Raw genomic sequence first — 17,304 nt, forward strand, 5'->3', positions numbered from 1 at the left:
AGCCTCGGACCTTTTTCCTTTGTGGACCACTATTTGCTGCACTTTGGCAATTTGCCCACCACCTGGAAGGACTCTATCCATGTGAATTGGACGATCCAGCTCTGGGTGACTCCCTTACTCTGGAAGGTGACTCGGCCCAAATTCCAACTCGGGCCTTGAGTCCCAGGGAGATACAAACCACACAGCATCCTATCTACAGGTGGAAGGTAACCCCAAACTTTTGTACATGCATTTGCACTTTATGGTCCTGACCCCAGGCACAATAGGAATGGACAGTCCACACACTGCATTTTAAATCCCCCAAAACCAGTTATAATGTATACCTGTTGATTCATTATTTTTATTGGTCATGTTATATTAAACCTACTGTTTTTTAACTTGTACAATCAGTCCAATTATCATCACACACACCCACATAGCCAGCGCTGCTTCCCCTCTTTTTTGTATTGCACAGTTCGGGTCTGACTAACCCGAAATCCACAGCAGCTGCTAGTGAAGCAGCCCAGGTCACAGCGCCACCTTCCCCCTCTCCTTCCGTGTGGAGGAGCACATTTCCACCTGGTACATTACCTCATATAGAATATATAGGGGGTATTCAATGTTCCGCCGTTATTCCCGACAGGGGAAATAGCGGCGGGTCCCTATTCAATGCTGTCTTTAGCGACAGCCTTGAAGCGGGATCATGGCAGAACGTGCCTGACTTTAGAAGCTGTTGGGCCTGTTCTGCCAATAACAGCCTTAAATTGTCACAATCCCGGCCTTTTCACCGATCGGCAGACGGGACATTAAATCCCGTCTGCCGATCTGCTGTCGGTCTGACCGCAAACGGGCCAGGATCATGGCTGTCGGGAGGGATCGATAGCCGCGACCCTGGATTGCATACCCGCCATAGAATACATAGAACACATTTTTCTCTATATATGTTGTATTATTTATAATTAGCAGCAATATTTTCAAAAGATTACTTTAAGATTCAGAGATTTGGTTTTTCTAACGATAACAGTTATATCTGTGAAATCTCTGCTGTTCTTCCAAAATGTTTTGCCTTTTTGGTTAGCAGTACAGTAAATTATAAAAAGCGGTACTGGTTTAGTTTCGCGGCAGCATGGCCGCGCACTACTTCCGGATTCGGCGCTCGTCAAACTTTCTAAAATAAAGTAAATTAACTCCATGCCAACGTGGATAGTTCATACCCCCACTATCCACTTTGGCATGGAGTTGATTTTAGATAGCGTTGCGAGCGGAGCGAGCCACCGAGCCCGTAGCGTGGGCGAGCAAAGCAAGCCCTGCAAGGGGACTCATACGCACGGCCATGCTGCCGCCGTGAAACTAAACAAGAAGCTAAAAAGCAGTTCACCATTTATAGGTGTTAATGCACACACAAGGCAGCGGGTTTGAGGTACTGTAACTGTCACTTCCAGAGAATACTGTAGGTCACAAAGGTGAGGTACAGTACTGTGCAGCATGGAATTACACAGCTACAGTACATATGATGTTTGTATTGGTGTGTCCCACATTGGGGAAAATGCACAATATCATACTTGGGAGATGTAGTCCTGCAGAACACGTTTTCTGTGTGCCATATAATACTTACCAGTGGGTGCTGCGGGTTTTTTCGAAACGCTGTAAACTGATCAAGGACCTCGATATAGCTGTCACGCACAACATTATTTCCATTGACTTTGAGAATACATTGACCAGGGTGAAGACCAACTGCTGCTGCCTGTGAACCTGTAAAAAGTATAAAACAATACCAAATTGGGTACTTGTTTCCTAGCACGGCCACAACGATTATGATCGTGGGCATCGTAAGGGAAAATCGGGGGCATCGCGGCCATCGCATGCACTAAAAAAAATCGGGTGCGATGGGCGCGACGCGATGCCCACGATTTCCCCATAGGGAACAATGTTAAATGCCTCAATTTACCCGCGATGCCCCCGATTTCCCATAGGAAACAATGGTAAATGGGCCAGAAACCCCCCAAAACACCCCTGAACAGTGAAATGTCCCCCCCAAAATTATTTTACGCCATCCCACGATCAACGTGAACCCGAAGCGTGGCGAGCGTAGCGAGCCCGCGTGGGGCGGCGGTACGCGTCCTCCGACCTTTTCATACCCCCACTATCCACGTCGGCGTGGAGTTGAGAATAGAATAGTGTGGCGAGCGCAGCGAGCCCGAAGCGTGGCGAGCGCACGCGGATACCTGTGAAGCCCGCGAAGGGACGCGTTTACCTGTGAAGGTATCCGCGCTACGCTCGCCACGCTTCGGGCTCGGTGCCTCGCTGCGCTCGCCACACTATTCTATTCTCAACTCCACGCCGACGTGGATAGTGGGGGTATGAAAAGGTCGGAGGACGCGTACCGCTGCGCTCGCCACGCTTCGGGTTCGTGTTGATCGTGGGGTGGCGTAAATACTTTTGGGGGGACATTTCACTGTTCAGGGGTGTTTTTGGGGGTTCTGGGCCATTTACCATTGGTCCCTATGATGATTTGGTGAAATTGAGTCATTTAACATTGTTCCCTATGGGAAATCGGGGGCATCGCGGGTACATTGAGCCATTTAACATTGTTTCCTATGGGGAAATCGTGGGCATCGCGTCTGCACCATTTAAGCCTTTTTTAGCCGCATACGACGCGACCGACACGATTTTCACTGTTTTCAATGGGAAAATCGGGGGCATCGCGTCGGTCGCGTCGTATACCACTAAAAATGACACACGATGCCCGCGATTGTGGCCGTGCTAGGAAACAAGTACCCCAAATTGTTATATCCCATAACAGATCCTAAACAACAGACCCAATTCACACAATCCACTTTTCATAATGTAGAAATATTTACAATAATATAATTTACCCCAATAATGTAGCACAAGTGATGAGACCTAACCACAGTATAGATCAGGGGTGGGCAATAAGCGGCCCTCTAGCTGTTGAGGAACTACACATCCCAACATGCCTGCATCAGTTGCAGCATGGTCAAATAGCATAACTATGGCAAGGCATGATGGGATGTGTAGTTCCTCAACAGCTAGAGGGCCACTTTTGCCCACCCCTGGTATAGATCCTGCAGACAACCTGCAGGCCCAATTCTCATGGAAACCATAACACCAAGTCAGCACAGGACTGAGTTGTTACAGCTGTCTAGCTCCCCACACATGAGGCCATTATTTTGGTATTGCCATGCTGGTGACACATGCAGCTGGAATATGGTTTGTAGCAATGATTTATGTCTATGTATGGTATTCCCACCTTAAGGTGGCTATACACTTGTGCGACTTCGCCCGGGTGGCAGGATCGCATACGATACACCGTATAAAGTCATTTTGCGTAACATCCAATCAGCTTTGAGGCATTATTTATAAAGTACAATTAATAAAATGTTACGGAGAAGCCGATTGGTTTCTGTGGGTAATTTCTACAGTACATTAGTCCACAACTCCACTCTTTACACTGTTTGAGCCATCTCTCCCATTGTAAGCATCCAACAGAATAGTCATATGTAAGCTTTCCTGTATCCTAGCAACCGATCAGATATTCTGGTTATTATCTAATCAAATGTACTAGATAAATGAAAGCTACAGTAGAACCAAATTGCCAGCAACATCTTCATTTATCTTCTTTAATAGATTTTTTTATATCCTCCCTACGTGGTTCCAGAACTGAACAGCATTTTTACATATGTATTATTTTTCTTAAATCTTTGTGTTTTCTTTTAAACTGTAATAAATAGACCTGGCCAGATACATAAACATAAAGTAATGCCTAGAGGATTACTAACATGCTCAGCTGCTCGCTTCTTACCCCTCACTATGGGAAACACCACCAGATGTTGGAATGCCAGGCATGGCTTGTGGAGTATAATACATGCCAGCCATTCATGGCACATTAACTTCCACTCTGTTACTGACACAACATTCTGCACTTGTTAATAAGTATTTAGGATAAACTGATAGGTTTCCATAAATGTAAATGTTTCTTAATCCTAACAAGTGCACTTTATTAGGGGATAACTCAGGTGAGTGCATAATAAATGGGCAGCAAACTGTACGGAGAGATGTAACCATGGCAACCACACATTAATGCGATCTGCCTGCCCCACGTGAAAGTGATTTACAGCAGATGGGACCTGAAGGGTTAGTACAGTACTGACAAAGTTCAACATTTGTTCACTTGGTGGGCTCATTACTACTGCCCTCACCCAAATAACTATAAACAAGGCATTCCAGTGCCTATGAAGCAAAGTATTTAAATACAGACCTCAGAATACCGCTCCTAAAACAGAATCTGAAACCAAAAGTATGCAGAGATGCCAGTCCACACTAACATGGTCACCAAAATGGCTTCTGACTGTGTATAGTTTGCTGATGGACTCTAGCAAAATAATTGTGTTTATAACTCATAAGACAGTCAGTTACAGTTAATGTAACTACACCAGTGGGTGAACAGACTCACATTTTTTAGTATGAGAGGGAAGAAAAATGTAAGTGAATACGGGCCAGATGTACTAAGCTTGAAAAGTGATAAAATGGAGAGTGATAAACCTCCAGCCAATCAGCTCCTAACTGCCATGTCACAGGCTGTGTTTGAAAAATGTCAGACAGGAGCTGATTGGTTATCACTTTCTATTTTACCACGTTTCAAGGCTTAGTACATCTTGTCTAGGGTGGCCAAATCCTGAGATCAAGATCGGTGGGATCTGGGATTTGGCCACTAAAACACCGGGATTTTGCATGCGCAGTCTAATGCCGGGCAGTGTGGCTCTGCGCAGCGTGGCGATGTCACAGGTCACGCTGCGCAGCCCACACAGCGGCCTTGTCCTATGCATGCTGCCCTCCCGCCCTGGCTGCCTGATTCAGCAGCCTGCTCAGCTTTCTAAGTTTGACCACCTACCCGGCTCCATTGTCAGCCCGAAAGCTCGCCCACCCGCCCGGTCAAACCACACCTCAAAGTAAGCAAATATGCTGGGTGCCCGGACGGTTTTTGTATTAGGGATGCCAACCCCGGATCCCGGGAGTCCCGAGATTGGGCATTTTTCAATCCCGAATTCCGGGATTGAAAAAATGCCCCAGGATTGGCATCCCTAATCTCGTCCTTTATGTATAATCTAGGGTAAATCGCTTTCAACCTACCTCCACAATAAAGTATTGTGTCACAGCATGTATTGCAGATTTATGTTTGCCTGCTTTTGTTTGCATTATTTATATATTGGTGTAATACTGTGTAACGGAATGCAGTTACCATCCCGGCGGTCGGGATCCCGGCGTTCAGAATCCCGACCGCCGAAATGCCGACACTTTCTCCCTCCGTGGGTGTCCACGACACCCCTGGAGGGAGAATAAATTAGTGTGCCGAGCGTAGCGAGGCACCGGGCCCGCTGCGTGGCGAGCGCAGCGAGCCCGCAAGGGGGGGCGATCCACATCCCCCCCTTGTCGGCATTTCGGCTGTCGGGATTCCGGCGTCGGGATTCTGAACGCCGGGATTCAATACTGAATCCCTGTGTAACACTGGGTAACTTACAAACAAAAGTTTCCAACTCTAAAATTCTATGGCCTCTAACAGTATCAGTTTTGAAGACATTCTGCAAAGGTCGATGAAATTTGATAAAGTAGGTGAGAAGCCTGCCCTAGACCGGTATATTTCTGTTACAGTACTCAGCTACCACTACTGAGCTAATAATAAAAAGTAAGAACAAGGAAAGCAACTAACAGCATTCAGATGTCCTAACACTTATAATGCACTAATCACACCCTTTGTATGGTGAACACATGTTCTTATATTGGTCATGCTCATCTGTGACTTACTACATCTGACAGCAACTCACTACTTCAACCAAAATCTTAGTTTAAAAAACACCAGTTCTGATATTATCAAATTCACAGGGTTTTCTATACATCACATTAAAGTGTTCTATGTTACTGCTTTAGAACCGTTCCAGTCTTAAGGCCCCCATACACTAGGGCGACTTGTCCTTAGGACAAGTCGCCCCCGACTTCCCCCTGAGCTTCCCCGGCTGCTCCCCGGGGGAGCTTGATTAGATTGGCACTTGATGTGCCATTTTTTACATGTGATAAATCGTCTCGATTTATCACATGTAAAAAATCCGGGGAGCAGGGGGGGGGGGCTACAGAGCAGGGCTGCTGGTGGGAGCAGGGGGTGCTGGGGACGCTGCGGGGGACATAGGCGGCATAGAGCCGGGCAGAGGGAGCCGGGAGCTGTCAGTGCTAGAAAAAAAAGCCTATACAATGAATGGGCGGCCTGTGATTGGCTGAGCGCTCTCTCAGCCAATTGCTGACTGGCTGAGAGCGCTCAGCCAATCACAGGCCGCCCATTCATTGTATGGGCTTTTTTCTTTTTTATTCAGTACTGACAGCTCCCGGCTCTATGCCGCCTGTGTCCCCCGCAGCGTCCCCAGCCTCCCCTGCTCCCTCCACCGCCGCGCCGCCCCACTAGGTCCCAAGTCGTGTGGTCGGACGTGCAGCACGTCCGACCACCCGACGCAGATCCAATGAGCACGGGACCGCGCATCGGATCTGAGGGGACATCAAAACTAGACAATTTTGGTCCGATTTCGGCCAGATCCGACTGATCTGGCCGAAATCTGACCAAAATCGGCTAGTGTATGGGGGCCTTTACAATGGTATAAATGCAGATTTATAACATTGGGGTGGATTTATTAGGCTTGGTGAAGTGATATCACCTGCCACTCAGGGGCAGATTTATTAAGCTTGGAGAAGAGATAAACTGGAGATAAAGTGGAGAAAAGGTAAAAGGAGATAAAGCACCAGCCAATCAGCTGACAGTTGGGAGTTGATTGGCTGCTGCTTTATCTCCTTTTACCTTTTCTCCGCTTTATCTCCAGTTTATCTCTTCTCCAAGCTTAATAAATCTGCCCCTCAGTTCCTACCTGTGTAGTTACAGGCTTGGTTTGAAAGATGACAGGTAGGAGCTGATTGGCCGGTGATAAAAAACAGACACTTTATCGCTTAATAAATCTGCCCCATTGTCTCCTATGATTTTGCTGATTACTGTCATTTAGAGGTTACAAAGAGAACAAGTGCCAATACTTACTGCACAATGATATCAAGATAATTATTCTAATATATTGTTTTTAAATATAATTTTTTTTATCCCCCACCATATTTTCTGCTGCTGGTCCCCTTTATTTTACCTCTGACCCATTCCACATCACACAGTACAAATACTTCACAAACGTACAACAAAGAGAACAGCATACCCCCCGCTCCCCAAAGTCTCACCTCTCCCCACAGCATGGACGTAAGGTGGGGCTGACCCTCTGATCTGAAAACAAAGGGCTTGGGAGGAATCAGGAATCTTCACAATTCTGAGTACAACAGAAAAACACAACGATTTGTTATCATGTTACTGCAGTTAACACACAGAGAGCAAACATTAGCACAACACTGACTGCAGCTTTCCACTTTAATGTATGACCACCTTGAACCTGCACACACACATATTCCATACTTGGATAACAGGCCTGATTCAAAGAGGCATTGTTAATTCACTGCCGCGGTGCTAAAAGATGTTCACTGCAGGCATTAGGTGATCCAAAGTCTGAAGATGCAGCATTGGATCCACTGTGTAATACTGTTTTCAGACCGCATATGCCGTGTCGCACCCGGAATTAGGACACAGGTCCCATCCTCAGAGCGACACGGCATATGTGGTCTGAACGCTCCGACACCGACCCGGCTTATTGTCGTGTCAGTGACGTCACGCGGGGCGGAGCCACCCGGGGCTTGGGAGGAGGCAGCACTTGGAGCTGACAGTGCTGCCTCCTCCATACTGTGAACGGGACCCAGGGCGCTGGACCCAGGTACCCGTTCACACTGCACTTGACATGGGTAAGAGCCGTGTTCAACCCTGGTTACCAGGGTTGAACTCCCGCGTTGCTCGACCCGTGGTGGCTTTTTCTGACCGCACCTAGATCCGTGTTGGGGCCGCAAGGACGCGGCAATAACCGGGGTCTAGAGTATGGTCTAAAAGTGGTATAAGTATCCTCAGCTCATCGGACGTTTGACTATTTCTCAGGCCATTCCAAATGTATGGCGAAGAAATGCAGCCATTGGATTCAGCAACCCCTTAAAAAAGGGCAGACATGCCCCCATATTCTGTAATATTCCCCGTTTTCACCTCCAAAGGCCAGCAAGTGTCATTCATGCTGCGGCATTTGAGGCACTGCAGCAAATGCAGTGCGGCTTCTGGAAGTACGCAAATCGGAAAACCTCAGAAAAGAATGCAACAATCGAAAATCTAAAACTTCTAAAAATGAAAAAAGTTGCCCATACAATTTGATTTGTAATGGTCAACACCACCTCTCACCATTTTTAGTGTCTCAAACTTGGTCTTCAGTGATTTGCAACAGAAAGTATTTTTCAATAATCTCTACTTGATAGTAAACAAGTTACATCAACTATGCATTTACAGGTGGGCTCAAACAAACTACAAGGACTGCAATATTTTGCAGTCCTAGTAGTGTGCTTTTGGAAATGCACTTATTATATTAAACATCTTAAAGGAAGTAAATGTCTCTCCATAGAAAGAGTCCAGACATTAATCTGGTGTCTGCAGTATTAGTCATGACCCATTACAGCAAAGGTTAGAGACTGAACCGTTACACTGGGGGATTTTACATATGTTTCAGTTACTAATTGGTGTGTTACAGCATTAGCATGAATTAATGAACAGCAAAGTTCTCACAAATTAAAATAAGGATACCACAAAGAAATGGGTGCGGAAACAATAAATCTGATCGGTTAGCAATAACAAAAACGCATTCCACTAATGATCTATAAACATAAATTTACCAAGTTTTAATAAAGTGTGTTTTAACTGTAGGGTAAGGGAAATCTAATAGTTTAAATGATGAAAATATATTATTTCACTTTAATATTTTATAGTTTCCAATGCATCTGCCACAATAAAAAATAAATAGTTCTGATTCAGCCAAAATAGCAAATTACTTCAGTCTTACTCTTTTGATTTGGTTGCAATGAGGATCCGGATTGGTCTACGAGAGCAGAATGATTGGTTTAAGAGGATCTCAACCTCAGAGAAGGGACGGAGGAACACCAGATCTTCATTGATGGAGTAAATTTTCCGTCCTACTTGTAATCCAGCCATCTACATAGAAGGAAAAATATGGAGAATTAGTCTATAATGCTTGGTAATAACTTCCCTCAACAAGCATCATGGTGTAAAGGGATAGTGGGTAACTGTTGAATGCAAGCAGTATTATCTGTTGTTTATAGCCTGAAACTGCCTGAGTCAGAACACTTCTTATCGAAGGCAATTCTATAAAAGTGAAATATGCAGGAAGTGAGGGTACACTAATGGTAAAATGGACACAAGTGTCCTATGTATTTAGTGAGAAATACCAATGTTTGGAATCATTTCACAATGGAGTACAGTACATTTACCAACAACCGTTTTCTTCCATTTTCCAGATCTATATATATATATACTCCAAAGTGATATCACTTCCTGAGGGACTCGATCTGATTAACTCGTTCACACTGCACAGCAACCTGGCAACAAACCAGTAAGAACCCTGCTTTTTTTACCGGTTTGTAATGCTGGGTTGCTGGACCCGGTGAGCCCTTTCAGATCGCTCCTATTACCGGGTCGAGCTGGCAACAAACTGGCATGAACCCCGTAATTAGGCGGTCTGAAAGGGGTATTAATCTCACAGGACCTTGCGTGTTGAAAAGGGCTGTTTGGCACAATTGCAGTGATGCTATATAAGGATAAATCTGCAGCAAAGACCACAAAATAATTAAAATAAATAATTCAAAGTTAGGCTTCAGTACAGTACCAAAGTTGCCACTTACCTTGAATAAGAACAAAATATGCTAAACATTAGCACTTTTTTTAAACAAATATAGTAAAGGTTGGATCAAAGTGTTGAGTAAACTTAAAATGTGCAAAACTTTGCATGTTAACTGATTAATGCTGAAATACAGAAATTCCTATAGAGTTGACACACTTCTTTCTCCAGTGTATATGCTAGAGTTAACCACTGTCTTCTCATAGTGAATAAAGCACTGATTTATTTATAATGGCCCTAAATATTATATAGCTGTATCTTATAATATTGTATCAGAAACTAATAACGATCAACTGTCAGATTTATTGTGCGACCTTGATTTCTGGATTCAGAACAAAACCTCAAGAAATATAAGGGCCACAGTTGGGCCGGGTTCAGTCCTCACAAACACAAAGCGGAGTGTATATGAATCTAAAGATATGCCCTAAGTGAAATCTGAATTTTAGGGCCTTATTCTAGTTCACTCTTTCTGACAAAATCCTTCTTAGATGGAAAAAACCATGTGCACTGCAGGTGGGGCAGATGTTACTTGTGCAGAGAGAATTCGATTTGGGTGAGTTATTTTGTTTCTGTGCAGGGTAAATACTGACTGCTTTATTTTTACACTGCAATATAGATCTCACTTTGAAGTAAAACCCCATCCAAATCGAATTATCTCTGCACAATTTGCATCTGCCCCACCTGCAGTGCACATGGTTTTTTCCATCTAAGAATTAATTTGTCAGAAAGAGTGAACTAGAATAACCCCCTTAGTCCCTACACTCATCAACTGCTTTTGATCTATGTAATGTTTTCTTTCTATGTAGAATAATTGATCTGGTGTTGGTCTGATGTCCATCCTGTTCCTCTGCTTCCCTTTCCTATATATTTGCATTACGAAAAAGCTGTAAAAAGAAACCATTAAAAAAAAAAAAAATCCACAAGTGTTTCCGTTTCGTGTAGAACCGTTCTGGAGTTCAGAAGATAATCATTAGTCCTCATTTAGGTGAGGTGTCAGTTTGCATAGCTGGAGTCTATATTAACAAACAAATGTAACATTGTTTATTAGGCTGTGTGGCAATGCCAATCACATATTATAATAAATTACACTGCTGCCCTTTTCTCCAGGAGGATAAACCATGGCATGACTGGGTGTGGATGTGGACTGAGTAGGGTCATGGCAGACACATAGGGGGCATGCCTGGGCAGGGATGTTAGCTGACTAGTGGCGTGGCCTCATAACTGCATCATCGTTGATCCGCCCCCACTATACAGTGACTAAAAAGAAGGCGAATCACATCATCCGTGACTTCTTAGACCGCCCACATGTACTATGTTGTGGGCGGCAAAAGGGGGGTGATTAAAGGGGGCCTCCTGGAAAAATGGGAAACCAAATTTCCAGGGACCAAGAGAGCTACCTGATTTTTGTACTATGTACTATGTTGTGGGCGGCCAAAAAAAGGGGGATTACAGGGGGCCTTCTGGTAAACCGGGACACTTGTACAACTTTTCAGTGGCCAAGAGTGACAACCAGATGTTTTGTGAGCCTTCAAGGAAGTTATGCAAGTATGTCTGAAGGTTATGTGACCAGCGGAACATTTAAAGCCTGAACACAATGCAAATAACAGCATCCTGTATCCTAGCAACACTCCCCTGTCAATAAAGAAATTCACTAAATACTTTTCGGGATAAAGTCAATAGGTAAACCCTAGTAAGGTCAACATGCATTGGGTCAACCACTGAAGGTCGACACCTGAAATAGGTCGACAGGTTGGGAAGGTCGACAATTGCAAAGTCAACAGTCAAAAGGTTTTTTTTTTGGATCCGACATGTGCCAACAGGTGGTATTTCATGCCCTATCATACACTAGGGAGTGGAGGGAGAAAAAGAATAGTGTTCCGAGCACCACTGCGAGTAATGTGAGGGGACACAGTGCACTTTGACGGTGTCCATGCTGACTGAGTAGGTTTGTATTCGGAACCAAAAACATGAAAACTCTTGTCGACCTTTTCACTGCTTTATACTGTACACTAAACTGTTCAAGAACCAAATACCGGATGGTAGATAGCACCGGTCTTGTATGCTAGTTCTAGTACACACATCTAACAATTGAATCTATCTGTTGAAATACTTATGACTTTACAGGACTGTGGTATACAAAGTCAGCATTCAGAATGTTGATATGGATAAAATGTCACTTTCAAATGTAATCCTAATACTAACCCTAAAATCACATGAGCAATAAACCATTGGAGAAATGTACTAAAATGTGTATTCTACTTCACATGTGATGTTGCTATGGGCAACCACAGTAGAATACACATCTTAGTAAATTTCCCCCATGTGTCATAAAAAGCAAACATAAGTATAAAAATAAAAATGTTTAAATTTCTCCATCCAAAATATAATCAAATCTTTAGTCGCCAAAAGGTGTGTACACACGGTAGATATGCCGTGCTATGCGAGTCCCGATACGATCAGATCGTATCGGGACTCGCATAGCACGGCATGCATTGAGGGGCACAATTTTGACTATATAGTGTTTCCTGCCCTCTCTATTTGGCTGCCGATTTTCGCTCACACGTGAGCGCGCATCGGCAGCGCATCCGACTCGCAAGCACTAAAAAAGCACACAAACAGCATGCGATATGGCTTCCGATGTTCACTATATTGGCAACATCGGAAGCCATATCGCACCGTGTGTACACACTAAAAGAGAGTTACATACATAACCATGAGAGCTAAAGCACACAATTCTGACTATAACAGTAAAGGTTTAGAATAGTGCCATTGGTTCTGCCTGGGTAGCCCCTAACCTCCGCATGAGATCCCTTCCGGACAGACTTCACTACAATTGCCTTATTCTTTTCTTCAAGGTCAAACCCATAATCTTCTTCTTGAGGTAGGATCTAAAAACATAACAATGAAACACATTTAGATAAGCTATAAACTTGCATGGTATATTGCCACATTTCTGTGGTGCATTTCTTCACTTATCACTCATTACACTTGTGTCAACATGCTACATCCACAGTGGTAAAGAAACTACAAGCGCCTGTGTATTACAGCCCTGACAGGAGGCAAGGAGAGGAGAAACGGCATGTAGAAATCACAGCCCTAGCATCACGTGTCCAATGATTTCACAATCAGTAATGAATTGCTGACTCCTGCCCATGAAAACAGCCCAGCTCACAAGTCTGCAGAACTCATTTTAAAGAGAGCTTAGAAGAGACAAACAAATTAGCTAATCGTGGCAGATGAGCTCTGAAAGCAAATGGGGAGGAGAAAGCAAGTTATGGTATTGCATTAAATGGCTATCGCTGCCAGCAAACTAGGAAAATCCCTACCGTAGATTATGGTCTACATTTATCCTTTAATAACATTAAGCTCATGCAAATGGAAGGCAGTTAGAACCCAATGGTATGTAAAACAATACCTGTAGCAATCACTTTGCACTTTATAATGCAAATCTATTGTGCCCAGATTACACAGCAGTCGGTGCTGGATCATTCATCAACAAAGAGCAGCAACCCTCACCCAGAGCAGCCTTCAAGGTGATTTAGGCCCATCTTATACATTTCTACACTCTTATCTAAAGGACATATACAGGTAGCAAAATAAAGAACATTGTAAGGGAAGGATGAGAGAAGAGGGAGAGGCTGCGCTTTGGAAAAAAAAATTAGTGAAGAATGGGCTGTGTATTGGGGAGAATGAGTAAAGGGGGATATGTATTAGGAAGGATGAGTGAAGCGGGTGATGTGTGTTGGGGAGGATGAGTGAAGAGAGGTCTGTCTGTTGGGGAGGATGAGTGAAGATGGGGCTGTGTATTGGGAAGAATGAGTGAAGAGGGGGCTGTGTATTGGGGAGAATGAGTGTATTGGGGAGGATGAGTGAAGAAGGGGCTGTGTATTGGGGAGGATGAATGAAGATGGGGCTGTGTATTAGGGAGGATGAGTGGAGAGGGGGCTGTGTATTGGGGAGGATGAGTGGAGAGGGGGCTGGGTATTGGGGAGGATGAGTGGAGAGGGGGCTGGGTATTGGGGAGAATGAGTGGAGAGGGGGCTGGGTATTGGGGAGAATGAGTGGAAAGGGGGCTGGGTATTGGGGAGAATGAGTGGAGAGGGGGCTGTGTATTGGGGAGAATGAGTGAAGAGGGGGCTGTGTATTGGGGAGAATGAGTGAAGAGGGGGATGTGTATTGGGGAGGATGAATGAAGATGGGGCTGTGTATTGGGGCGGATGAATGAAGATGGGGCTGTGTATTGGGGAGAATGAGTGAAGAGGGGGCTGTGCATTAGGTAGGATGAGTGGAGAGGGGGCTGTGTATTGGGTAGGATGAGTGAAGAGGGGGCTGTGTATTGGGTAGGATGAGTGAAGAGGGGGCTGTGTATTGGGTAGGATGAGTGAAGAGGGGGCTGTGTATTGGGAAGGATGAGTGAAGAGGGGGCTGTGTATTTGGTGTATATAATACATACTTGGGGCAGTACAGATGGTGTAATGGTTAGCATTACTGCCTCACAGCACTGAGGGCATGGGTTAGATTCCCACCATGGCTCGAACTGTGCAGAGTTTGTATATTCCCCCCGTACTTACGTGGGTTTCCTCTGGGTAAAATTAACCCTAGAATGTCTGTGTGCGTGTACATGTGGTAGGGAATATAGATTGTAAGCTCCACTGGGGCAGGGACTGATGTGAATGTTCATATATTATCTGTAAAGCGCTGCGGAATAGGTGTGCGCTATATAGGAAACTGTTAATAATAAATAAACACTTCATGACAAATACAGTATGTAATGCTCTCGCTTCTCTAGGAGAATAACCTAAATATTAGGCTTCTCCGTACAGTGATATTATACTAAAAAATGTTTTTACCTTCATGACCATGAGTACATTTTGAGGTTTAAGGAGAGGTACATTTAGATTCCCTCTTTGTCCCTTTTTAAACTTTATGAAATTATTATTTTGTTAGCTAAAACCATTATAAAACCTGTGGAAGAACAGATTGTCCCTCTCTGAGTTCACCTTGGAGAGGCCCATATACAACAAAAATGTGTTCAGTATACAAGTAACACAACAATTCTGTCCATCTCCATGTCAGTCCCCTGCTCCATGACAGTACTTCCCATAAATGTGGGTGGCAGTGGCTGGGACTAGCAAGCTATTTGGGCTCAGTGTGATCAACAACCTCATTATCATGCCAATCATCAATGCAGTGGAGTGCTTTTCTGGGAGAGCATTTATGATTTCATCAGAAAGTCTTGATGTGACTCCTCCTCCTCCTTATTTATAACCTATAAATGTCACTGCCATTACTCCTGATCACAATGGGCTTTAGTGTGTAACATTTGTTTTGATGGTAAGTACATTGTTTGGCAGAAATATATATTTAAAAGGAACGTTCTAATAAGCACATAATGCAGACAGCCAATGCAAATAATGCAGACAGCCAATGTTTCACTTTAACTGACCCAGTTCACGCTGTCTTACTAAAGACAGTTCCAGCAATTCATTCAATACTGCAGAGTGGCCAGCTGTGCCAGGACACTGTTCGGAACAGAGATGTTTGTGAGGTCTGATTACTGTTTTCAACTCTGGGGTGAAGATCTATTTCTGTCCCGCCGTCTTCAGTCGTGTGGAATGTGTGTGAGTAAAGCAGCTGTATTTACGTCCACAAATGAGAGCCTATGAACTCCCTGATCTATAAAACATCTGCTCGACCCACAGTCTTTCACACTCAGGGCATTAATTATATCGGTTCTGGAAACAGATCATAAAGACGGGGTCTTCTACCAGTCCGAACGACAAATTCTTTCACATTTTAGCATTGTGGGGAAAAACACAGATATAATAGAAGATGGAAATAAGGAGTGTTTCTGTGTAAAGCAAACAGTGTATTGTAGGGTCAGGAGAATACTAGCGTTTCCAGCAGAGAGATATGTTCAGCAACTTTCAAACATTCGTTTTTATGCCCTAACCCATCTTCCGTCCACAGATTTGATGTTGATGATAATAATGGTGCACAGTGTGTTATGAGAGAGGGCATCTTTTCAGCCAATGGGGTCAATTTATAAAGTTAACATGTTACGCATAGCAACCAATTCGATTCTGCTTCCTATGATATGATAGATAGAATCTGATTGGTTAATGTGGGCAATTTCCCATCTTCAATAGAACACCCTCCCATGTTAGTAAATTGACCCAACTGTGTCATCGGAAGACTGACGATGGACTGAAGGGGAGGTTCAATGGGCAAGTGCATGGGGTTTAATGACATGAGCATCGAAGCTGAGTCTCCAGGACATACTGGTAATAACATAACACAGTGCAGGTATAAGTGACATGAACCAATGGTTTCCAACATGGAATAACTTCAAAATGTCTGCACTACCAAGTTAGAATACGTTGGAGAGAGACAATTTCTCTGACTTGCATTAGTGTTATGACTGTACCTGAAGCATAATGGATATAGCACTAACTGTGCTCAGCAAAAGGGACTGGTAATCTAAGGGTTTATTTTCAAGGGACAACCAAATGCCAAATTACAGAAAATGCCATTGATTTTAAGTTTTGACTGGTAAAGAGGAATGATCTAGTTCCATTTCAAGGATTCACCCTTTCACGGATCAATATGCAATATCGACAGACAGAGCAAGCTAGAGAGAGAGAGAGATCGAAAGGAAAAAAGGAGAGTATTGCAGAGAGAGAGATTGAAGGAGATAGATTGAAAGAGCGAGAGACACCAAAAGAATGGCGCAAAACAAAGTTAACCATTAAAGAGTTGTGGCAGCACTTGTGGTCATTTTCCCTGATGCACGCTGCTGAGCTGGCCTTTAGGGCCAGTGGTGATCCTTACCAGGAGTGTCTTTGCCAAGATGTTTTCCGTAAGTTTGAAGTCGTTCCTTAGCTGTTTGCTTTTGGAGCTTGTCCCCTCCATCTCCTCATCAGCATAGAACCGGAAAAACTGAGACTCGTCTTTAAACTCGCTCTTCTCTAACACTGATATAAAGAAAAAGGTGATATGCTCATTCAAGGTGATGTGACAATATTATACAGCATAAGTATAAAACCAGTAGTAAATCCAGTCTGTTAGACAATGAGGAACGGATGTGGGACGGATATTAGACAGCACTTACATAGACAGCCATTACATCGACACCATTAGTTCGACAGCTCAATAGGTCGACATGGTTTTAGGTCGACATACCATTAGGTCGACATGTCATTAGGTCGACAGCTCATTAGGTCGACAGCTCATTAGGTCGACAGTTTCTATGTCGACAGTCAAAAGGTCGACATGGGTTTTTTCACTGTTTTTTGGCCGAAATGTCGACACAGTCGACATGGACACAGTTTGAAGTGTACCGCAGCCCCTCGCATCGCTCGCGATGCTTCGGGCACGGTGCCGCGCTGCGCTCGGCACACTATTTTATTCTCCCACCACGCCCTAGTGGATAGTAGGGCATGAAATACCGCCTGTC

The 17,304-nt window shown here is 44.2% G+C and overlaps 1 protein-coding gene across 1 annotated transcript in view; it reads right to left on the reverse strand.

Annotated features, from left to right (window-relative positions):
- Window positions 1–17,304, reverse strand: part of PREX1 (phosphatidylinositol-3,4,5-trisphosphate dependent Rac exchange factor 1) — a 245,025-nt gene that overhangs the window by 42,352 nt on the left and 185,369 nt on the right. Inside the window, exons 16-20 of the mRNA XM_083146391.1 lie at window positions 16,680–16,822; window positions 12,644–12,736; window positions 8,997–9,145; window positions 7,258–7,343; window positions 1,595–1,731 (exon numbers count right to left, since the gene is read on the reverse strand). Of these exons, the coding sequence (XP_083002517.1) occupies window positions 1,595–1,731; window positions 7,258–7,343; window positions 8,997–9,145; window positions 12,644–12,736; window positions 16,680–16,822 (608 nt within the window). The remainder of the gene's footprint in view (window positions 1–1,594; window positions 1,732–7,257; window positions 7,344–8,996; window positions 9,146–12,643; window positions 12,737–16,679; window positions 16,823–17,304) is intronic.

This window comes from Crinia signifera, chromosome 6 (assembly GCF_055691185.1).
Source record: "Crinia signifera chromosome 6, ASM5569118v1, whole genome shotgun sequence".
NCBI lineage: Eukaryota > Metazoa > Chordata > Amphibia > Anura > Myobatrachidae > Crinia > Crinia signifera.